Source organism: Xyrauchen texanus, chromosome 41 (assembly GCF_025860055.1).
Source record: "Xyrauchen texanus isolate HMW12.3.18 chromosome 41, RBS_HiC_50CHRs, whole genome shotgun sequence".
Lineage (NCBI taxonomy): Eukaryota > Metazoa > Chordata > Actinopteri > Cypriniformes > Catostomidae > Xyrauchen > Xyrauchen texanus.
In genome coordinates, this window is record NC_068316.1 from 22,353,632 (window position 1) to 22,379,343 (window position 25,712).

At 40.2% G+C, this 25,712-nt stretch overlaps 1 protein-coding gene across 1 annotated transcript in view; it reads right to left on the reverse strand.

Moving 5' to 3' along the window:
- The window catches only part of LOC127634650 (transcriptional activator GLI3-like), a 166,799-nt gene that overhangs the window by 19,249 nt on the left and 121,838 nt on the right, over positions 1–25,712 (reverse strand). The window contains exons 7-10 of the mRNA XM_052114284.1: positions 24,614–24,815; positions 19,079–19,295; positions 15,358–15,471; positions 11,090–11,230 (exon numbers count right to left, since the gene is read on the reverse strand). Of these exons, the coding sequence (XP_051970244.1) occupies positions 11,090–11,230; positions 15,358–15,471; positions 19,079–19,295; positions 24,614–24,815 (674 nt within the window). The remainder of the gene's footprint in view (positions 1–11,089; positions 11,231–15,357; positions 15,472–19,078; positions 19,296–24,613; positions 24,816–25,712) is intronic.

Sequence of the window (25,712 nt, forward strand, 5' to 3'; positions counted from 1 at the left end):
AGGAGCTGTCGCGAGAAGTCTGAGTTCCGAGAACCAAGTCCGAGTGGGCCAGTAGGGGGCCACTAACGTGACTTGCTCCTCGTCCTCCCTGACCTTGCACAGCACCGGTGCAAGAAGGCTCACTGGGGGAAATGCGTACTTGCGCAGCCCCGAGGGCCAGCTGTGTGCCAGCGTGTCTGTCCCGAGGGGAGCCTCTGTTAGGGCATACCAGAGCGGGCAGTGGGAGGTTTCCTGGGAGGCAAACAGGTCTACCTGGGCCTTGCCAAACCGTTCCCAAATCAGCTGGACCGACTGGGGGTGAAGCCTCCACTCCCCGCCGGGCAGGCGTTGTCGTGATAGCGCGTCCGCTACGACGTTGAGCTTGCCGGGGATGTAGGTGGCACGCAGTGACTTGAGTCGCTGCTGGCTCCATAGGAGGAGACGGCGGGCGAGTTGTGACATGTGGCGGGAGCGTACGCCACCTTGTCGATTTATGTACGCCACCACCGTGGTGCTGTCCGATCTCACAAGGACATGTTTGTCCCGAACTAATGGGAGGAACTTGCTGAGAGCAGGAAGGACGGTCAGCAACTCCAGGCAATTGATGTGCCAAAGCAGCGGGGCCCTTTTCCAACGGCCCGCTGCTGCGTGCCAGCTGCACACGGCACCCCACCCAGACCGGGAGGCGTCGGTTGTGACCAGAACGCGTCAGGACACCTGCTGCAGGGGCACTCCTGCCCGTAAAAAGCAGAGGTCTGTCCAGGGTCGGAGTGTTTTGAGGCAGGCGGGGGTGATCCTTACCCGATGCGTGTCGTGGTGCCATGCTTGTCTCGGGACTCGAGTCTGGAGCCAGTGCTGGAGTGGTCCCCTTTCCCTCCCTCCAGGACATATACACTAGGCGGTGTGTGAAAAAAGTTCGGAGGATCATCAGAGACTCCAGCCACCCGAGTCATGGTCTGTTCTCACTGCTACCATCAGGCAGGCGGTATCGCAGCATCAGGACCCGCACCAGCCGACTACATGATAGCTTTTTCCCCCAAGCAATCAGACTGTTGAACACTTGATCTATCAGGATTAATAATTAGCACTGCACTTTATTAATCTATAATCTCACACTGGACTGTCAACATATTCTCCTCAATATACTACTTCATATACATATATATATATATATATATATATATATATACATATACTCCTTACTTATTGTATTGGATATTGTGTATTCTATATTGTGTGTATTGTACATAATTATTGTGTTGTGTAAGTATGTGTACATTTGATATGTAAATTGTGTTGTGTAAGTATGTTGTTTATTGTAACTGGTATATGTCTCGTCACTGTCATGACTGCTATGTTGCTTGGAACTGCACACAAGAATTTCACCTACTGTTGCACTTGTGTACATGGTAGTGTGACAATAAAGTGATTTGATTTGATTTGATTTGATATGCATCAACCCCAGCGGCGCGACTGCCGCGGAGGACGCCATATGCCCCAGGAGCCACTGTGCCTGGCTTGAAGGAAGCGAGGCAGTCCAGCACCGACTGAGCACGCTCGCTCGTGAGACGTGCTGTCATTGAGACTGAGTCTAACTCCAACCCGAGAAAAGAGATGCTCTGAACCTCTGAGCTTGCTCTTTTCCCAGTTGACCTGAAGCCCCAAGCGGCTGAGGTGCCGGAGCACCTGGTCTCTGTGTGTGCATAGTAACTCTCGAGAGTGTGCTAGGATGAGCCAGTCGTCGAGGTAGTTGAGAATGCGGATGCCGGCTACTCGTAGCGGGGCAAGGGCCGCCTCTGCGACCTTCGTGAAGACGCGAGGGGACAGAGACAGGCCGAAGGGGAGGACCTTGTACTGAAACGCCTGGCTGTTGAACGCGAACCGTAAGAAGGGTCGGTGTCGTGGCAGAATTGAGACGTGGAAGTACGCGTCCTTCAGGTCTACCGCTGCGAACCAATCTAGATGCTGAACACCAGCCAGAATATTTCTCTGCGTGAGCATTTTGAACGGGACTTATAACTAGGCCCGATTGAAAACTCGCAGGTCCAGGATTGGTCGTAAGCCGCCGCCTTTCTTGGGTACAATGAAGTAAGGGCTGTAGAAACCCTTCCTCATTTCGGTTGGAGGGACGGGCTCCACTGCGCCCCTGGCTAAGAGGGTCGCGATTTCCGTGCGCAGGGAACTGGCATGCTCGCCGTGTACTGCGGAAAAGCGGACGCCCCTGAAGGGGGGCGGGAGCCGGGCAAACTGAATTGCGTAACCGAGTCGAGTGGTCCGGTGCAGCCAGCATGATGCGTTGGGAAGTGAAAGCCACGCTTCCCAGCTCTGCGCTAGGGGTACCAAAGGGACGAGTATTTTGGACGTACCCGGCGGGGCCTCGCAGCGGGGCGGAACAGGTAGTGCAGCGTCGGGCGGCTTCGTTGCGGCCTGAGGCTGAGGTGCTGAGAATAGACTCAAAGCACTTACCTTGCTCCGTGCACCCGGCAGGGGGCGGGTTCATGACTGAGGAGGAGGTCTGATGCTGGCGTCCTCTGGACTCGTCTGAACCGGTCGGCCGGGGGACAGTCGTGGGCAGGCGGAAGGCGGGATCGCCGCGTCCGGTGTACCGGGACTGTCGTAATCTGAAAGCAGATTGCCGTGAGAATGGCATTTGCGGGCCAGGTGACCCAGAGGCAAAGGAAATAGCTCTTTTATTGAGAATGTGGGTACCACAGCCCCCGTCAGGGGTGTGGCAAATGAAAAACAAAGGATTCTCCTCCCGGCCCTCCACCGGGGAACGGAGCGGTCTTACCACCTCCGGAGCTAACGTCTTCGGCTCTGGGTCGGCTGTCTCAGGAACGCTTGGGCGCCTTCCGGGTCCTAGAGGGGGTTCGTGAGACAGGGGGCGTGCGCCGCCTGCGGGGTGCTCGACGCTGGGGCTGAGAGCTGGGCCCAGGTTGAGGTGGAGCAGGAGCTGGTTTCTTCACCGCAAGGGGATTCCCTCGGCGAGCAGACGGGGCAGGGCCCGTAGCGGCAGGTGTGCGGCGGGGCATGATGTGAGAGATGGCCTCCGTCTGCTTTTTCACCACAGAGAACTGTTGGGACAAGTCCTCGACGGTGTCGCCGAAAAGGTCAATCTGAGAGACAGGTGCGTCCAGGAAGCGGTTCTTGTCGGCCTCACGCATCTCGACCAGATTGAGCCAGCGATGGCGTTCCTGGACCACTAGGGTGGCCATCGCCTGTCTGAGTGCCTGCGCTGTGGCCTTCGTCGCTCTCAGGGCGAGGTCGGTCGCTGAGCGCAGTTCCTGCAGCACATCAGGATCAGGTCCACCCCCATGCATGTTTCTGAGTGCTTTGGCCTGGTGGACTTGCAGGAGGACCATTGCATGCAGGGCGGAGGCAGCGCGTCCAGCCGCACTGTAGGCCTTCGCGTTGAGAGAGGATGTTGTCCTACAGGGCTTGGATGGGAGTACGGGGCGGCTATGCCAGGAGGTAGGGCTACCGGGGCATAGATGGTATGCAACTGCCCTATCGACCTGGGGAATCGCCCCTTTTCCGTGGCGCTCTCCGCCGTTGAGGGTGGTGATAGTGGAGCGGGTGGCACCTAGACGGGCGGAGAGCAGGGCTCTCCACGTAGACGTCAGCTCGTCATGCACCTCCGGGAAAAACGGGACCAGGGGGATGCGAGGCCGCGAACAGCGCGCTGCCCCCAGGAACCAGTCATCCATCCATGAAGTCTGTGGGGAGGATGGAGGGTTCCAATCCAACCCCACGCTCACGGCGGCCCGGGAAAGCATGTCAGACATCTGAGTGTCGGCCTCAGCCTGGGCCTGCTGGCCTGAAGGCGGCAGTCCAGGGGAGTCCTCGTCATCAGACATCACACTCTCCGATGCAGCGGCGAGCTCATCTGCTTCGGGCTCGGGAGGATAGACAGCCAGGCCGTGAGGCGAGCCGCTATCGCCGCGAGCATGCACGGGGACCAGCGAGTGTGTCGGGGAACGGGAGGTTCGCGGGGGGCTACCCGGCGAAACTGCACCCGCTGCCGCCCCCAAATCGCCCCCAGCGCCAACCACATCGTCCTCAATCCAGAGGGAAGAAGGAGTAATGCGGGGTGCAGCTGGGGTGGCTTGCTTTCTGTTGAAAGCAAGCCGTGACCGCAACGTGGTCATGGTCATGTTCTCGCAGCGAGAACATGAACCATCCACAAACGCCGCCTCGGTGTGATCGCGGCCCAAACACACGAGACAGCGCCTGTGGCCGTCTGAAGCGGAGAGGCTTCTACCGCATCCAGGAACAACACAGGGGCGGAAGGGCATCTTGAAAAAGAAGCGTCCTGAAAAGGACGTTCAACGCCGCTGTGTTTTGCTCTTTTAGAGAAATTACTCTTTTAATAGAAATTTGCTCTTTTAAATACACAATGTGTGTGTGTGTCTGCGCTGTCGAAGCGCTCAGGGGCAACAATGCTCGCCGTGCAATGTGAAGGAGAAAGCCGCTGTTGTGCGCCGTCAAGATCCAACAGCATGCAGATCGTCAGAGGAAACAGGAACGTTAATAGTGGTGTGTAAACTCGCAGCAAACTGCAGACAGACCATCGGCTCCGAAGAAATTTTCTGAATGAACTCTCGTATTTGCGCCGCTTAAATACCCGTATGTCCGGGGGCGGGACATGCAAATACCGGCTGCCAACTCTCATTGGCCTTTTTTCATAGATCAGAGGTGGATATCGGCACTCAAGAGAGACCCCTAGTGTCGCTTCTCCGACACAACGTGGAGAGAGCGACAGAAGGGGAACCAAGTTTAAGGACTGGTCATTGAAAAACCTGCACTCCAAATATATCTCTTTAGCTGAACTTGATTCAATCATGGAGAGTGGTTCCATTTGTTTGAAATTAGTTTTCTTATCTTAAAATTACTACGTAATCTCAACACAAACACTTTGTTAAATTTGATAAACCTAACACATTTAGACATGTCAATGTAACTCAAATAAATCTCTTGAATTTCTTCATGTACTAACTAGTAAAAGTGAATGTTACGATGCTTAATACTTCAGTGTGTAGTTTAGTAACTATGTTATGGTTAGCTCAGATATTTCTCAATGAAGCAACCAATAAAGTTTAAGTGCGAAATTTGCTTGTCCTCATCATTAGCTCAAGCTTCACTCTTCACCATAATGGTAACCCCCAAAACTCCAACATAACAGAAACTCCTCTAAATCTAACATAACAATACATAAATCACAAACCAGTATCCCTCTTTATATTCATATTGCACAAAAACGCATAAACTAATCTCCCTATCGAGTCACATGCAAAGCATGCTGGGAAACGGAAATTTCTTCAATGCTACAATAACACTACAAACAGTATTTATGTATTCCCAACTCAAATAGATCAGGTAAACTTCCATTTTATAAATGTAAATGGATGGAACACAATGAAATCAAGTTTTGATTGTGTTGCTTTAATTCATTTTAATTAAGTAAACTGAACCAGCAGCAAAAAAAAAAAAAAGAGTTTATATTGATCTTCTACTTCTGAATATTGTGGTAGATGAGTCCCCTCAACGAGGTGATTATGGCCCTGATATTTATGGCGTGTAAATGTACCCACAATTGGCAAGTTTAAAATGTTACTCTTGGACCCTGTGTGGTGGCAAATAGTAATTAAAATTAAAAACATACTGTAGCGATGCTAACTTTTGCATAGGGGTGTAAAAAGTCCTCAGGAATTATACTTATGTAAAAGTATGGATACTGAGTGAATATTTTACTAAATTAAAAATCTAGCCAAAAACATACTTGAGTGAAGGTAAAAAGTATTCATATTAAATTGTACTAAAGTAAAAAGTAACTTTTTTCCTAGTTAGAATGAAATCAATAGAGGAGATTGTGTGAGAGAGGATGTTGTTAAATTCAATTGGCTTGTTAAGTCATTTTTTTTACTATCTCTAACGACTGTCATATTTCTTCCCCAGTGGCATTAGCAACCTGGTCAAATTTTTGCAAAATTATTTTATGTGGCCTGTTGTACATAACACACCAATTTCCTGGTGAAATGAACACTAGAGGCGCTAAAACAACAATTACATTTATCCCATTTCACTCAAATCACGAGTAAAATGACAAATGATCAGTTTATAAACATGTTTTGCTCTGTTCCTCACACAATGCTATCTAATGACATATAAACACTTTTACTATAGCGCATGACTCATTTTAACGTTTGCATTACATAACCAACTACATTTACAAGCTTGTTTAAGCATGATCAAATTGTGTGGTAGCTCATCTGATAGATTGTTGCATATGTAATACAAAGGACTGTGGTAAGAGTCCTGAAGAGCACACGAGTCGACACATGAACCGAAAGTGTCATCAGAAATTATGTTTTTCATGGCACATTTGCTTTTTCTGGTTAGGTTTAAGGTTTAGGATAGGGAGGTTGGTTTCGTTGATTTACATCTCAATAGAACAATAACCCTAAAAACCCTCATATGTTCAGGAGAACATTTCACTTGTTTTTAGCGCCACACAGTGGACATTTACCTTTGGAAATTCCCTCAGATTAATAAACCACATAATGTTATTTTTCAAAAACTTTGCCGTTGCATAGGAGAAGGCACTCACAAATTGCAATGTCAGAACACCCAGTCCCTTTCGACATAGAGAAAGATTTAAAAAATTTAAATTACGTTTTGAAGAAATTGAGTAATGTTGTTGGTTTTGTGAATTGTTTGGCAAGTTTAAAATAAATTACACGTACACACTTAATTACAAAAGTCTTTTGATTTTGTATATATATATTTTCAACGTGAATGATAATTTTTGACTTCATAACTGTCCCATCTGTAAACGTAGCAGGCATTTAGAATAAAATTTAGGACAAAAACCGTCAGTGTTTCTCTCTTCGCGTTCATAGTTTTGAACAAATACATCACATTCAGTCAGGCGGTCATATACATTTAGTTGCACAAATATTTCAACGAATCCAAAGTTCAAATCAGATTCGAAATTCTGCCTCTGCAGATGGTCGGAACTCCACACAGCCATTGTGCAACACTCCATCTGTAATTTATTAGATGCAGTGAAAAGGCGGCTTTAGTCCAGTAAGAAAATTATCTGCAAAAATGTAATAAGTACTTTTCAAGTTTAAGTAAAATTGTAAAGAGTAAAATTTGTTTTTCTTTGGAAATGTAATTAAGTAAAAGTACAAGTATTCTGTTTAAATTTCATTCGAGTAAAGTACAAATCCCAAAAAATTACTTTATACCCCAGCTTTTTCACATTTACATCTTCTATGCAAACTTGTTCAATCTAACTCATAAAACTATCTTTCTAACTCTTTCTATTTTATTCACCATTAAACACCGTGGTTTGAGAGGAAACCCACTCACATCAGCTAACTTTTAAGAGCCCTTATGAACTGAGAGAGCCCCTACTGAAAGAAAGGCAAAAGAGAAATCCAGAAAGACTGGTAGAGAACCAAGCAGTTGGAGTATAAGGGCCAGAGTGTTTGAAAAAAAAAAAAAAATCTAATGAATAAGTCAAGAAAAAAGGAAAAATAATGAAATAAATCGGTAAAATTGACACCCGGCTGGTTTATGCTGACTGTGTAGAGCAGATAAGTGTGCTAAGTTGCAGAGATTTGATGTTTATCTTATCGAGAATGCTAAAGCCATGCACATAAAAGAGCATGGCCATGCGTCATGGTGAGAGGATGTTTAACATAGCTGTTTCGCACACACACAGCACAGAAAAACTTAATTTTAACACACTTCACAATTACCAGACAGGCTTCTAAAATTAGACTGATATGTAGGGAAAAGGAAGATACATATTAATACTGGGCCACTGTGATATTTTAAAAACAAAATGTAACCATGTTAAAAATGCAAACATGTCGAATATATAGTCTTGTAAATCTGAATAATAAATTACATTTAAATAAACATTTGTTTTTGCAAAAAAAGTTAACGTGTAAAATTCCAGTAAACATGGAAAATTCAGTAAAGCTTATATGCAAATTAAAGATGGACCAGAATTTTTGGAATTGTTTTTCTTTTCTCCCTCCAAAAATCTTATGGAGGTTGTGGGATATGGGGGAGGGGTGGTACACAGCTTTGATATATGGAAATGCAAGTCCCCCCACCCCACAGTGATTCTTGTTGGACGAGATTCACTGTGGTCCACACACTGCACTCATCCTATTACTGAGGAAAGAGCGATAAGAACCCTCATCCCTCAGCTGAATTAGAGTGGAGGGACTCTGTAGGCAAATATTTGTTTATTTGCATGTCCTCCATTACAACGGCACCATAGAAAGCGTCAAAATAAAACAAAAACCTAAAGAAGGCGATGGAATTGAAAAACAAAAGCAGATCTTTATATGATGAGTGATGCAAATTTGATTTGATGAATAAATCAGATGAGGAACAAATGTAGACTACATGGAATAGTTTTACTTATATGAATTAATTTGTCAGGCTATTTAAGTAAACTGCAAAAAAACTAAATGGAGATTACAAATTATAAAAACACCTTAAATACACACTTGTATATGGTCAACATATATTGTATATATATGCACTGGTGGCCAAAAGTTTAGAATAATGTAAATATTTTGCTCTTATGGAAAGAAATTGATACTTTTATTCACCAAAATGGCATTCAACTGATCACAATGTATAGTCAGGACATTAATAATGTGAACAATTACTATTACAATTTGGAAAACAAAATGTAAAACTACTTCAAAGAGTTCTCATCAAAAAATCCTCCACGTGCAGCAATGACAGCTTTGCAGATCCTTGCCATTCTAGATGTCAGTTTGTCCAGATACTCGTGTGACATTTCACCCCACACTTCTTGTAGCACTTGCCATAGATGTGTCTGTCTTGTCGGGCACTTCTCACACACCTTACAGTCTAGCTGATCCCACAAAAACTCAATGGGGTTAAGATCCATAACACTCTTTTCCAATTATCTGTTGTCCAATGTCTGTGTTTCTTCGCCCACTCTGACCTTTTATTTTTATAGTTTCAAAAGTGGCCTTTTCTTTGCAATTCTTCCCATAAGGCTGCACCCCTGAGTCTTCTCTTTACTGTTGTACATGAAACTGGTGTTGAGCGGGTAGAATTCAATGAAGCTGTCAGCTGAGGACATGTGAGGTGTCTATTTCTCAAACTAGAGACTCTGATGTAATTATCCTCTTGTTTATTTGTACATCTGGCCTTCCACATCTCTTTCTGTCCTTCTTAGAGCCAGTTGTATTTTGTCTTTGAAGACTGTAGTCTTCATTTTAAAATCTTGATATTCAATAGGAAAATTGTTATTTGAAGGGCTGTCAGTTGGTTAAATGAATTACATGATATGCCGATTAATCTAAATTATTAGCTTATATAAATATTTTAAAATAAATATTATTCAATATATAATGAATTAATTAAATTGTTATAATTATAAATAAAATAAGATATTATAAATATAATGATCTATATAATTCAAATATACATTACATTAATGTGGCAGACAAGTAAAACATTGCTTAGGCAATACCAAAAACTGCTTTAGAATGCATTATATTGCTTATTTCCATATCACCGAAAAAGCCTATCATTGGACTACAGTCCACAGCACTGTCTCTCAAAATGTGCATGTTGCCTGTAAACCTGGGGTCGGGGTTACTAACCCATGTTGACTGAGACTTGAAAAAACAAAAACAAGGTGGTACTTCAAGCTTGAATTGCTCCGGTGGTAGGATAATTGCTTATTACGGTTCAGAGGAATTATTTTATATATATTTATTTTATATTTTATATAATGGATCTGACTATATTAATGCGTCAAATCACTACCCAATTACTAAATTCAAGAATTTTGTTGATAACATAAATTACTTATTATACATACAGAAATACACACCTAGCAATCATGGCTTTTGAAACACACAGGAAAGTAGTTGTCAAGATCCTGAAGCTTTGAGCACAAACCATTCCAAGTGGAGGCTTCCAATTATAGTTAGGGGTTAGTGTGGCCGCCATGGATTGCCATGTCAGAGTATGGATAGACAGCCGTGGAGAACTGGAAATCTTTCAATCAGATATGTGCCCTTGAGGTTGTTGTGTGTGTATTTGTGTGGATGACAGGAGTGGTTAAAAGAATGACTGTGTCTGTGTTGGCCAGAGAGAAGTGGTATATTTTCACAGAAAGTGAGCTTTTATGTCTTTTCACTCCTGGGAGTGACTATGACAAATGGGATGTCTAAAGCCAAGTATATTCAGAAAAATAATAGTTTTGAGATTTTAAACTTCAGCAAATTAAACTTTCAGCATTCAATTAGTTTTATATCTCTATGTGTAGTGTCTAATAATACATTGGCAATTAACACTTAAGTTAATAAAGCTTGATATTAATTAAATCTGCCCATTTTGATCCTTTTTTTCTCCCCAATTTGGAATGCCCAATTTCCAATGCGCTCTAAGTCCTCATGGTGGCGTAGTGACTCGCCTCAATCCGGGTGGCGGAGGACAAATCTCAGTTGCCTCAGCGTCTGAGACAGTCAATCCGCGCATCTTATCACGTGGCTTGTTGAGCGTATTATCGTGGAGACATAGTGCGTGTGGATGCTTCACGCTATTCACCGCGGCATCCACACACAACTCACCACATGCCCCACTGAGAGCAAAAACCCACATTATAGCACGAGTAGGTTACCCCATGTGACTCTACCCTCCCTAGAAACCAGGCCAATTCGGTTGCTTAGGAGACCTGGCTGGAGTCATTTAGCATGCCCTGAATTCAAACTCGTGACTCCAGGGGTGGTAGTCAGCGTTTTTACTCACTGAGATACCCAGGCCCCATTTGATCCTATTATTAAAAAACTCTACTGGAAAACATAAAAATATTTTGCCCAACTTTTAATTACAGAATTTCCACTGATTTTATGGCATGTATACATATACTTGTATCAAAGATTTATAACTGTTAAAATTTGTTTAATTAACTCTAACTACAATTTTGTTTACATTTTAACATGCACATATTTAAATAATTAAAATAAATGATGACTAACCAATTTCTTCACAATTCTAGATTTTATACATGAAACATGGGTGTGGTGTGTCCACTCACTTGTACAAGCTGCTCTTGGCTGTCGAACTCTCTGCAGCATCCCTCCCAGTGGCAGTTGGTCTCATATACCACTTCTGGCTCCTGCTTGCCCTCCTCTTTGTCACCCTCTTCCTTTACCAGAGTCATTCCATCTGTTTGTTCCTGCACAGACACAAACACCTGCTCGGTGAATGCCCGTAACGCATGGAGATGTTGTCCACACACATCTAGCATAACTGTGGCATAAATATTGAAAACTATAAATTCTTCATGTTCTTGTTATGGGTCGTTCACAGCGATTAAATCTGGAGGTTTTGTGATATAAATCTCCACCTTTGACGAGCCCCGACCAGTAGGTGAGAATATGTACAAAGAATGTGATTTGCCAAAACACAAAAGAAGAAGAAGGTGAAAGAGGAGATATATAGTAAAAAAATTACTTAAATATTGATCTGTTTCTCACACACACCTATCATATCACTTCGGAAGACATGGATTTAACCACTGGAGTGGATTACTTTTATGCTGCCTTTATGTGATGTTTGGAGATTCAACGTTCTGGCCACCAATCACATTGAAAGGACCAACAGAGCTGAAGTATACTTCTAAAAACCGTAATTTGTGTTATACAGAAGAAAGAAAGTCATTCACATCTGGGATGGCATGAGAGTGAGTAAATGATGAGAGAATTTTCATTTTTGGGTCAACTAGCCCTTTAAATATTAGCAAAGAAATAGTTTGGTATTTGCTTAGATTATTTGTTAATCATAGCCTTTAGATAGGACCAAATTTGGCTGAGGGGCTCTTCAGGTACTGAAATAATTGTTAATGGAATCATTAAGGAACCAGAATTACAAAGTGGAATCCAATCGGAACCAGAAATGTTAATTTCCTTACGATTCCCATCCCTACTGTTGGTTGCTATTACGCATTCCAACTTCAGTACAGTATCGGGGGCTGATTACATGAGCCACAATCTCTGCACTCATATTGGTAGTTACTGCATTGTTACATATTTGCATAAAATGTAACGCTGCTGAAATTAATTGCATTGCCAACATTCACTGTCGCTCACGTTGCCTCAAATCGGCAGCTTGGTTGCTTTGCCACTGCAATTTGCTGTCAGTGTGAACGCCCCTTTCATCTATGCTATTTGGTAAATACTGGGTAACTTTAATCATTACAGGCATTCACCACAAATGCAAGCACTTTCTGCTGCACATCAAAACCCACACAAATATTACCCTAATGCACATTACTGCTGTGTGACATGGAGGAAATTACTCCATTCAGAGATAAAATTCTTTGTGTGGCACTGTAAATGAGGGCTGTTCAATGGTGCAGATTAGACGGTGGATGATAAATTATGTTACTTTGAGTACATGGCAGCTGGAAGAGTCTTGGCACCTTGTTTGTAATGTGAACATAATACTAAACTTAATAAAAAATACATTTGACATTTGGAACACCTTCTGAGAAAACATTTTGCTGCATGACTTTACAGTGGGGTGTTGGTGTAATTCATTTTATCTAGGAAAAAAAAACAAATCCATCCAACAATCCAAAGCCCTGGAAAAAACACTTTGCTTGTTAGGTGCCACAAATTATGTAGAACTGGCGGTTAGTTTTGAGGTTTCTGAGAGTGTTAACAGCTTTGAAAAAGGAAAACAGGTTTTCTGAATTCTCAGGCTTGAATGCAGCTGTCAGTTATATCTGATTTATTTCCATCTGGACCACAAAGCAAGAGAAGTTTTTGTGCGCCCCTGCATCTGCCTGTCTATCAACATAGGCCTCTGCAGAGTACAAGAGCCATGCAGTTGAATAGTAGCAGTGGCGTAGAATTTTGGGGGGTGGGCATGTCCCCTCAATGCTGTGAAAGGGTGATTTGTCCCTCCTAATCATGCATCTGTGCTTGTTTATATCTTTTGTATCAACACTGAAAATAATTTAGTGTGAGATACCTTGCAATTGTGTGACTGTGAGTTTGTCATAATCAGACAAAAACTAAAGTCCCGAACTGAACTCCGTTGTATGAGTAGGTATCGCCCAACAAGTTTCACACAATCCCTGTTACTGTTACTTTTCTCAGGGCTGGTCACAATGGGCCAATCACGTCGTTTATTATTACTGGATGAGGATTTTTTAAAATGCTTTTATAGATAATGCTGAGGCAGATTTCCATGTACAGGTATGAATCCTTGCAATTATACGTTTTTATTAAAAAAATAATTATCCAGTGTAAAATATTAATTTTATTAAAAATTAAACGTTCTGAGATTTAAATGCAGATACGTGGAGGATTCGGTTTTCAGAGCATTAAGCGCCTCCTGCAGGAATAAAACTTGTCAGTGGCTGACAACATGTGCAATTTCGGTCTGTAGTTCTGTTACCCAAACAAAACTTTCATATGAATTTTGTAAAAAACATTAAATAAATTACATGCGTCATATGTGTAGTCAGTGAAGATGTTAAAGGCGTCCACAGGAATTATCAGTTGTTTTTTTCAGGGCCACGGACCACAGGAAAGAACAATACTAAATGCAACTAACCATATCATCATTCATAATTAGTATAGAAAAATACATAGGCTTCTCAATTTTTAAAAGGGAGGAGAAATTAATCCTTAAATCTTTTGTTGTTGAAGTCATAGGCCGTGCACCCATCAAACCACTGAATTTTGGCAGTAATTAATTTGTCATTTGGTAGTCTGGCTAATCCTAATACAGTATTTGGCCCAGTGTTTGTTCCATATATTATATTATATTTTATTATATTATACTGTATTATATTATATTAGAGTGCATGGTAAGATTTTATGTTTCATAAACTTCATGTTTGATTTTAATGCAATTTTATATATTTTTTAAACTTTTGTAACAAAACAAAAAAATTAACTAAACTATTTTTGTACTATGTTGGGTCGCCACTCGATATCCAATGTAAAATCTGGGTCATGAAGCAAAACCAGTGCTGATTTAGGGCCATATAGCACTATTGCGAGTGTGATATTGCTTATATACAACAGTTCAATGAACAAGTACATTTTTTAAAATTAGGAAAAACTGAGTACAGTCATAAAAAGAGCATTTGTGCATGGAACTACTTTCTTATGTGATGGATCAGAATCTGCCATTGCTGGTTCAAAACAAATGATGCGTCCAAGCTTCCATTACTAATACAAAAATGTAACTTCAGAAATAGTATCACAACTTGTGCTGTTTCAAACAAGTTATAGGATAAACAAGGATGAATGTGTGTGTGTGTGTGTGTGTGTGTGTGTGTGTGTGTGTTAGAGAGACAGAGAGAGAGAGAGAGAGAGAGAGAGAGAGAGAGAGAGAGAGAGAGAGAGAGAGACGGAGCATGTGTGATCACCTGTTGCCACACCCAAGAAGAGATATTGTCAGCTTTCTGAAGATCAGCTTTCTCAGTGGAAAAATAGCATCCATGCGGGGGGTATTTCTCCCTATTTCGCAGTAGGCGGTGCACAAGAGTCGATCACTATAGAAACCGCAATGTCCTCCACCATTTTAAACAGTACCCATTGTGTAATTAATCAGTCTGTTCTGTCTTTCAGCTGTGATGAGCCGTAATGCTGAAGTTGTTCATTTAAAGCAGTTTAAAGCTATTTCCTAGCTTTAGTAGTGTAGTGTAATAAGTGTAGTATGCGATTACGAAGAGCTGTTGTATGTAAACGGCTGATGCGGATTCACTTCACGTCACCTAACTGGCTCATATTACACACAAAAATTATCTTTTGCCACCACCTGCTGGCAAACCATAGCTCTTAACAGATATGCATTGCTCTTACACTTTAGTTTAAAAATGGCATGAACACAAGCGGAGTGATATACACACAGTGAAGCGTCGGAGTGCTGATGGTGTCAGACCATCAGTGCACATGGAACGTCTCCCGTCCAATCAGATTTGAGGACCGGAACTAACAGTTGTATATGTATACTGTCTATAATAAAGTATGTATAAATCCAGCAGTTGCAACCATCAGTAATGGGTGGCATTGTAAAAAATGTGTAATCTAATTTTTCTTTCATTTTCCATTCAGTTAAGCATCTGATTAAAAGAAAAACAATTTCCTTCTGGAGCCGTGGAGATCAATGAGGCTTATCTGAAGCAGTGCCACAACAGGCGACCAAATCAAACACGCAAATAAATAGCTTTACAGTATGTCACATAATTGGTTCCCCGAGCTCTTGCTGTGTGTGCATGTGTGGGAGCTGTTTTGAGTTTATGTGTGTATTTGAGTTTGTTAGTATGTATATGAAGGTGAGTACCTGCATGCTAACAGCTCCAAGGCTGGGTGGCTCTTCGTCTGGTTTGAGTTTGGAGCGCTTGTGGTGCATGGGGTCCCCTGTGCTGCTTACAGCCGACTCACTGGTGGGTTTACTCTGGAAAACAGTATTTTAATCACACAAATGCATACAAATATGTTTTTACTCAATGACCATGTGGTACACGGATGACTTTCACTGTTGTGCACTATCTCCATGTTTATAACACGACTTCCGATGGACCTCATGCAAATATCGACAGGGGCGAATAGGGTCTGGACACTGCGGGCCCCAGAGCTTAAGCCCAGGTAAGCCTGTGAGGTAATGTGGCCCTGACCATGGCACATGTATAAAAAACCATTATATTCCCATGATACATGTCCAAAAAACATAATATTGTCACTGTGGTGCATGTCCAAAAAAATCATTGACATTTTTGTAAGTTTAATAATGTTGCATACGCATAAAAAAAAAATCGCCAACTTCTCCCTGAACAGCATAAACCCCTCAATTGAGTCCATTCTCTTATTCACGGCTTTCCTCTCTATCTCTCTCTCACTCTTTCTGCCAGGGGAGTCCCTTGAGACTGACCCGAGCCAGTAAAGAAAAAGCACTTAGTGGGAGAGGAAAGTAACATTCCCTGGATGAGAGAGCAGGATTCTTTGGCTCTGGAAGTCTCATCCTGCCAGACTCCTCTAGCGGAGTTTAGCTTCTCCTGCTCTTAAAGTTAAAACATGTCAAAATTCAGAAATGCTCTGAGCTGGAGATTCTTATTGACGTTATTGTGTCTCCCATATTAAACTTTATGTGTTTCCAGATTAAGGATATTAGCCCCAAAATAAAGCCAAAAAAGTATCATTTTGTATTGCGAATGGAGACTATAGAGACCATTTTGGTAGAGAACAGTATAAGTTTATCACAACCAAAACGTTTTAAAATAAGGCCTAGATAGAAAGGTTTGTTTACCCCAAATGATACCATTATATTCTCACTCTCATGATGTTTCAACCTGTATGATTTATTTTATTTTTCAAGTTAAATTAGCTAGTTATTTATGTCTAAGATGCTCTTGACAGCAACGTAACACAAATGGGTTTATTTGACTTGTACACTATAAGTCTTCTAAAGCTATACATGTACATTATACATTTTTACCAAATATTCAGAACAGGGGTGGTTCAAAATGTGGTTTTTAATGATGAATTCCGAAACATTTTGCATTTAGTCTCCCCAATTTTGAATATTTGTTTGTATCCTTTCCTAGATCTGAATTGTAATACAGTTTAAAGATATACTTTGGAATATACTGTAAACCACATATTCCAGTCATAATTACCCTTTAAATCAATACAAAAATTATGAAATTATGTTTAGCATAAAGAAAATAAAGTCTACATTAAGAACTTTTATGATTTTTGCATTGTGACATTTTTTAAAAAAACTTAAGTACATTTTATCCCATAATACTCATTACCATAACACATCTGCATGTTTTACTTTCACTATTCCCATTGATTTCAATGATGATTCTCATTATCATAACATAGACATTTTTTGTTTACTGTATTACATCGTGTTTTACTACATAAAGTATTTACTACTAATGCATACGGTATATAACTATTTTATTTTTATTTAAATCAGCACAAATAAAAGGCAGTACCAAAGAAGTGCTACTATGATGTATAAATATTGTATGTTACAATTTTAATAATATATAATTATTGTCTCATTGCGGTAATGAGAACTGGACAGTAAAATGGGTATTGCCACAATGTAAATGAAAAGGTCTATTTCGGGTTCAATTTAAGTTAAGCTCAATCGACAGCATTTGTGGCATAATATTGATTACCACAAAAAATTATTGACTCATCCCCCCTTTTCTTTAAAAAAAGCTAATATTCTGGGTTACAATGAGGCACTTACAATGGAAGTGAATGGGGCCAGTTTTTGGAAGGTTAAAAGGCAGAAATGGGAAGCTTATAAAAGCACTTACATAAATTTTTCTATTAAAACTCATGTATTATTTGAGCTGTAAATTTGTGTAAATCTGGATTTGTTTTTTTAGGTCGTTTTAGGGCTTAAAGCATTAGGTCATCATGGCAACAAAGTTGTAAAATTGGCAATAACTTTACACAGAAAAGGTTAGTAAGTGATTTTATCACACAAAATTCACGTTGACATGCATATTATGTCTTGTGGCTATACTTTTGAGTATTTTAACATTTATATATTGGCCCCATTCACTTCCTTTATGTGCCTCACTGTAACCCATATTTGTGCTTTTTTTTTGAGAAAGACGGGTCGAAATAATTTTTGTGGTAATCAACATTATGCCACAAATGCTGTTGATTGAGCTTAACTTGTATTGAACCCGAAATATTCTTTTAATGGCCCAAAAAATGCTTTTTCTCCTTGCAAAATATAATTTCTTGTGTTTCTTTAGATTTTCTAATACACCATGACCAGGACATTTTCTTAATGGGTTTCATGTGAATCACCACCTATATAGTGTATGAAACTAATGATACAGACTCGTCAGTGAGATCCATGAGAGAGCAGAGAATTCCCAATAAAACACCAATAATGCTATTTTCTCTGTTTGTCACTTTGAGCAATGCTCAGAACTTCCCTCCTTTTTCATTAATTGTTCTTTTACAACCACATGCTGAGACAAATGTACCACAATGCCCTTCTATTAAAGAGGCTAGTGCTGTCTCTGCGGTCAGGCAGAGGAAATGGATGACACTGTGCTGAGTAGTGTGACTATAATGGTTGAAAGGAGAGACTGGCATTGGTAAAATCTCTGGGAAAGTCATTCGTCGTCCCATTGGCTTCTACTAAAGCACAGTGAAAACAGGGATCAATACAAACAGAAAAAACAATGAACTGCACTTTGCAATTTTTAATCCACCAGTCATACCCAGTATAAATGGACATAGCTTGCTTGGGTAAAAAAAAACACATACGAAGAAAAACACTTTTACGCCCATCCTTCAAAGGGAAGGTTTGGGAATGTATCTGTGCCTGATTAATGGTGGAGGTGGAAGGATTTTTGTTGCTAACAAGCGGGGTGTTATTTCTCAAAGGTGCCTACCAGGCAAGCTCACCAGCTCACCACGTCGAGACACAACACAGAGACAACACGCACACAAGGGAAAAACTCCCATGGGGCCTGTCTGTGAGGGAGGGCTACCTGCAGCCACACTTTTGTGGCTGTTTATATATGCCGGCGTGTTGATGGTGCATGTTTTCATGAGCCACACACAATAATAAATAGCAGCAGCTCTTGTGATGATAAGCGCTGAATAAATTTAAGCCTTAAGGGGGGAAATCGCTGTGTGATCTAAACGAGTTGCCGTTTAATACAAGAACACCCAAAAGCAATCATGTTAAATTATTTAAAAAGGCACTGTGTTGCTTAAGCTCAAAAACAAAACAAAATTCTGTTCATCTCGTTTTAGTTCATCCAGATTTCATATGTGATCGTATTATAACTGACTTGTGAAGGTTGGAGCTAAGGCTTAGTGGTTAACTAAGATTGAGCCTTGGTGCTCATATGGGAGATACAGGATTGAATCCAGCTATTATTATATCCTATTCATCCTTCTTGTCCCTATAATTTCATGCCATCTCTCCACTTTCACTATCAATATCAATAAAATTTAAAACATTTAAATGATCTTCATATTGTATGAAAGTTTGTACAGTGGTTAGAACTGACCAGTGAGTCTGTGGAGGCTGTGGAACGTTCTGTAGGTGCCAAACTGGAGGGGGGAATGCCTGGTACCGGTCTCTGTGTGGCAAAAGCAGGAGCTGGGTGTATTAGGGGCGGACTGTGCCCGAATGCAGAACCTACGATGCCTGGTTGTCGGCTAATCAGTTGCTGATGCATCTGCAGTGGCACACGGCTTGGAGGATACGCAAAACTCAATGCAGGGCTGGGTGAAAAAAGAGACAACAAATTAGAGACTGAAGCATGAGAAAGTTCACAAAATGGTTACAATGTATGTAATTTGGTCCTACGCCACATAACAAACTCTCTACTTTATATAATACTTGTCATTGTTTGAATATGATTTATTGAATATTTTTTAGTGAATAAAAATTACAAATGTATTTAGAAATAGAATTTATTGCAATGTGTAAATGACCATTATAGGATCAATGATCATTATATTATATTATATTATATTATATAAGCATAAACTTCACAAATTTGTGTTAGATTTATAGTTAAAACAAGTGCTAATGGAGGACTGATGTTTAGGAGATTTTTGTCGTGTAAAAGTAAAACTTCAATACCCCTTGTACTAAGACTACAATAAAAAAAAAAATTTGGATGTAGAAGAAACATTCCTAACTTTAAGCAACAAATATGAGTTCAATAAGAGTTTTTAGACAGTTAAAAATACAGAGTAATACAGAATAAAGAAAATGTACAGGAGATCCAAACAGATCATCTAAATCTGTCAGTTTTAACACTTTGTAACCATTTTAGTAAAAATGTCAGCAATAGTTCATGTAAAATGATGTATCACCAAATGAAAATAAAAGCTGTATTTAAGCACACCATTGAACTTTCATATATCACATACTCTTCTATAGATGCCATTGTCTCTCTTTAATTATAAAGACCTGATGCTCAATAACAGACATTCATAGGGGGTTCCATTCATCGTGGGACATGCTGGCCGCTCCATACGAGCTCATACGTCTACCGGTCTTATTACAGGCCGAGAGGAAATCAATGTAGCCAGATGCAGTATGGCTGACCCGGCTGTCTCATCACTCATTGGGCCTGGACCCTTGCCTTCAACGCGTCCTCACATGTGCACATAGACGCACAAGATATGACTGATTAGCTTACGAAAACAAATCACTGATTAATCGCTCTCAGTGGGGGAAAAGTCTATTTCTGTTGTTTTCTGTCTCTCTGAGACCCCCACCCAAAACATTGGATATTGGTATGGTCTAAACCGTCTAATGGTCTAAAACTAATTTTAAAATGTAACTCTCTTACATTTCGGTTATAGCATGTGTATATAAAGTATGCCTTGGATCATTAATACAATAATAATAATCATATTAATTATGGAAAATGGGCATGTAAGAGGGGCTCTGTAACACACCCATTTTCACCTACAGTCACCAAAATGAGTATGTATATAGTTCTCATCAAGCCAAACGACTTTCATGCTCACATTCATTAGTTACGCCCAACGGGAAGTCAGGCATTTTGGATTTTCTGAACATTGTAGGCTCTGAAATTTTAAATACTCCTTCTAGGTGATTTGTGTGACTGGCACCAAATTTGTGCAACATCATGCGAAGACATTGTAAATGCTAAACTGTGGCTATTATGCGTCACAGTAATAGTGCCACCAACTGGCAGCAGGAAGTATCACACTTTTATCAGACTTTGAAATAGCCCTCTTATGCTTATATGATCTGCTTCAAAATTCTTTAGAAATATGTCAAGAAATATGGCTCTTACAACAGACTTTAAAATATTCCTCTAATATTTATGCAAATTGCTTAAAAATTGTTTAGAATAATATCAAAAAACAAATGCATTGTTTTCCAAAAGCCACCGGGTGGAAATGGGCCAGATATGCTTGAGCCCGTCATCGCTGATTGCAGGTATATATTATTATTATTATTATTATTATTATGTATTTTTATTATTTATATAATTCGTAATTTTTTTCACACCAGTTGAAGCTGAATATGCAGGCTAAATAAACTGTGGAATATGTTGTTAACTGTGGTTTCTCCTGGTATTTCAGACATAATATCTGCTGAAACAACATTTACATTTATGTCTGTGCAGTGTGCAAGTAACAATGTTATTCTGGAGGCATGAGGTGTCAAGCAATTGTAAAATGTCAAGCAAACATTTTGCAGCAAATATTAAATACCAATACAAATATTAAACAAAATGAGAATAAATTAATATAACCTACAAACTGAAAGTACTGTAAAACTCTATTAGAAATGTTTATGATACACTCAAGGCTTATTTGTGTTCACATATTTTTGTGGAGGACATTAATAAGTTAAATTACATGTGCAGAATTAGTGAAATGCAGTGGAATAAATTGCAAGATCGAGCCTCTATATATTTCTAGAAAGGAAAAGCTATTTTGTTTGGCATGTTTTAGTTTTTTTTGGAATCCTCCCTATGCAGGAATATTCTGATTAGATTTACACTCTATGAAGTATTTAAACCTCTATGGAGCATTTAAAAATGTTTGGAATAAAGGATTAACCAGATACTGTAAGTACTTTAATATGTGGATATAAATGTGATCAACTTACAGTCATGCTCCACTATAAAATCATCACTTCTTTGGTAAAGAATTAAACACGGTGCTCAGGTTGGTTTATAAGTCCTTACATGTGAATTGTGTGAAACATTTGTTGTTAAAGTGATCAGACATTCTAAGAGACATTTCAATAGTAGAAAATGTGTATAATATATGATATAGTAAATACTCTTTACAAGCTCAGATGTCTAAGATGCTCACAATTAACAGAGAAATTAAGTCGAGGATGCGGCCATCCGATCTGAACTTAAAATCCCCATGCGCATTTTCAAGGTTTACACTGTAGTAATACTGGCTTCACAGACTCATCATTGCTTTGTAATTTTCTATATGTTTATTTAAAATATTGCTTCATACCTGTGCTCATTGGATGATCAGTCTTACGAATATTTGTTCTATTATTTGGATGGATTTGTTATTATTCATGCCTTTCCAGATAAGGTATTCAGCTTCGGGTACATCACTTGTGCCAAAATCTACCAACAATAGATGGTAGATTTTGCCTTGGATATTGCACATATGAATTCTTTTAAATGTTTAATAAATATTGTGCAAAATTAGCATTTAGTTTAAATTCAGCAATTCTGTATAAATCTTATCTTTTGATATATTTTAACTGTACTGTATATCTGCATTATATCAGCCATCTTCCACCCTAAAATTTGCCATTAAAAAAACATAATGGTCAACCACTACTTGTCATTTCTCATTTCTTGACTGAACATTGTCTTGGTATTTGTGATTACATGATATAAAAAAAAACTGTTTTTTGAAAAACAAGTATTTTATACTTTCCAAAAGTCCATTCAGTTTCATATTGTTCTTTTGTACTATCAATTTATCACTAAGGTTACAAATATCTCATACATTTTACAAATAGCATTAAAGTTGCATTTACGTCATTTTGGGAATTACCGTAACTACAAGTTCCTGACTTGAAAAGCCATTCATGTTTTTGTAGATTTGTAACTGATAGCAAGAAACTCAGAAATGTATAAAAGCAAAATGATCCATGTCTGTAACCAGTGATTGACAGATTTAGATATCCCTATTTAAAAGCACATTGATAAAGCTTCAAACCATTCAGCTGATCAATATCTGAACGTCGATTAGCCTAGAGATCGATAACACTCTCAATGATGTGAGAAACACTTAATTGTCTACTTATATTATTATTACTTAATTACCTACATGTCTGTCCATCCTCCTGCTATGCACAACAACAACTAATTGGTTCCTGTTAAAATTGTACTATTTCATAAAAACTTTAATTATTCAGCTGCTAATTGACCATTGAAACAGATTAAATGTTTGGTCAGAGGAGAAAATGGTCAGTTAATGCCTAAGAACAACACTCAGGTCATCCTGCTGAATATAAAAAACATCTTAAACCAGCCTAAACTGTTTTTTTGCTCTTAGCTGGTCTCTGTTTGGTCAGTCTTGTCTGGTTTGCTGTTTTTAGAAGGGTTTCTCCAAGCTGGGAGACCAGCTGGCCAACAAGTTAAATCAGATGAACGTAAGCTTGGGCATCCTGCTAAAATAAATAAATAAATACAAATAAAAGACTAAAACCAGCATAAAATGATTTACTGGTCTTGGCTGGTTTTGGACATCTGGTGTAAGTCTCCAATCTGGTTCAGCTGAAAAGTGCCTAAAACCCCTCTAAAAACATGCCTGGCTGGGAGACCAGCTGAAACCAGCTAAGACCTGCAAACCAGGCTGGTTTAAGCAATTATAAAATTTTTTTGAAGCTCTCTTGAATTTCACCTCAGATAGCATGAGCGGGCCAGTTTTATTCACTTTATCCACAACAGATTCTTTTTCTTTTCCATTAAAGCTTGTGTTACTGTCCTCAGCCCAGACTCTGTGTTCTTCCCCGTCCCCCTTTACATGACCCCTTCATTCGTCATCCCCCCTTCCTCTCCTGCTTTCCAGAGTGAGCGATTGTGTGGCGGCAGTGTTAGGCTAAAGCTCTCCTCTGCTGATGGAGAGAACATTAATCAGGTGATGCATATCAGACAGACGAGTGTGAGGAGGAGGGGAATGTGTTCACACGCCTCATCCTAATAGCGCTCTCTGTGTTCCCTCGTTTATTTCTCCATTCTGTGTTCATTCATCACTGCTGAGGATGCGCTCGAGTGTCCACTTTCAGCACGGAGCGCTTTTCCTCTCTATCTCTTTCGCTTGCCATAATTGTCCGTTCCAATACACACCTCTCCATTTTCATACTTTGTACTATGATTAAAATTATTTTTCTCTTATTTTGTTTATTAGGGGCCAAGAACTGTATGGGCAAGCTGCTATCCAATCTGATCCAACCTGCTCATGGTCGCTATAATGTGGTTCGCTAACAGCGGGGCGAGTGGTGAGTGGATGCAGCGGTGGATGGCATGAAGCCTCCACACATGCTATGTCTCCACGGAAATGAGCTCAACAAGCCACGTGATAAGATGCACTGGTTGACGGCCTCAGTTGCAGAGGCAACAGAGATTTGTCCTCCGCCACCAGGATTGAGGCGAGTCACTACGCCACCATGACGACTTAGAGTGCATTGGGAATTGGGCATTCCTAGAGCCACCATATTTAGGGTTAAGATTTCTCCCATTTATAAGTATACCAGTGATCCATCTCAGCCTATACTATATCCTGTTTCCCCTTCTACTTACCAATATTTCCTGTCATCTCTGCACTTTTGCTATCAATAAAAAAGCAAAAGTCCCCAAAATGTATATTTGACTTCGTTTTTATCTTTGTATCTCTCTTTTTCTCTTCCTTCTGCCACATAAACTTACCTACAACAAATGAAGTGCTCAACAAAGTGAGCGCATTCTGACAGGATAAGAGAGAAGGAGAGGTGGACAGAGTGACAGATGAAAGAGCTGTAAAATTTCCACATCCTGTAAGTGTCAGTCTGGTGCATGTGGTGGTACCTAATGGTGCCGGCTGAGAGATGTCCGTACGATCCACAGGGGGACGAGCTTGAGCGGGAATTATTAAGGATTGTGACTAGAGAGTTGGGCGAGGTGCGAATCATGGCCTGCAGGTCAAAGTTTGGGTCAGACAGAGGGGAGCAGGGAAGGGGACGTTTTCTGCTGGGCCGGGCAGCAAGCCTGGGACTGGGAAACCGAGAACCTGAGAGAGACACAGATAAAGAAAGAAGAGGAGATATTTATACAGTAAATATCAAGTTATGCTTTAAAAAATAATGGTATCACAACTGATGCAAGAATACCCATTGAATACATTAATGCATTTATTTTTTCTGTATTTCTGTAAGACATAAAACTGTTGACATCATTATTTTCTTTTATTCATCATGTTTTATTTTAGAAGAGTTTTTACTATCGGTGAGAGAGAGAAACGGAATTCCCACCAACAACTTCACGCCAGACATTTTATGATCATGTCAGTGGAGCACAACTAAATCACTTCTGACATAAATTTCAAAAACATACCCATTCTTATGTGGTTTGTAGTATATTGTTTTGTGAATTAACCACACAGAAAGCTTTGCTGACCAAGAACCATGACTCTTTTTAATTATATGCCATTTATTAATCAGAGAGTGTTGGATGCATTAAAAAAATAATAATAATAATAATTCAACAATGACCACATTTCCTGCATTGCAAGCATTTCACACACGGTAAAAAAAAACAATGAAGCTTCTCTTTCCCAACTGATTCTGGCAGCATCACCGCATCATTTAATCATGTTTAATTGGGCTGAATAGTGCGTTAATGCTGAATGGAATTGCACTGGGCTGTTTTTGAAGAGCTTTGACTAGAAAGCAGATCGTACGCAGACAGGCCCTCCACTCAAGCACAATGAATGGCACCTACAGATTTAGAAATGACTTTTGTTGTCTTTTCATTGGCGGATGTCACAAACAAAAAAGAAGGGAGAAATGGTGGGAGAAGTGAAAGGAGGAGGGAAGAGGGAGAGGTGCTGGGGGTAGATTGTGGTCTTTTGTTTGGTAGAGTGACACAATGACTTTATGACTCATATTTTTTTCTTTCAGTTGTTCTG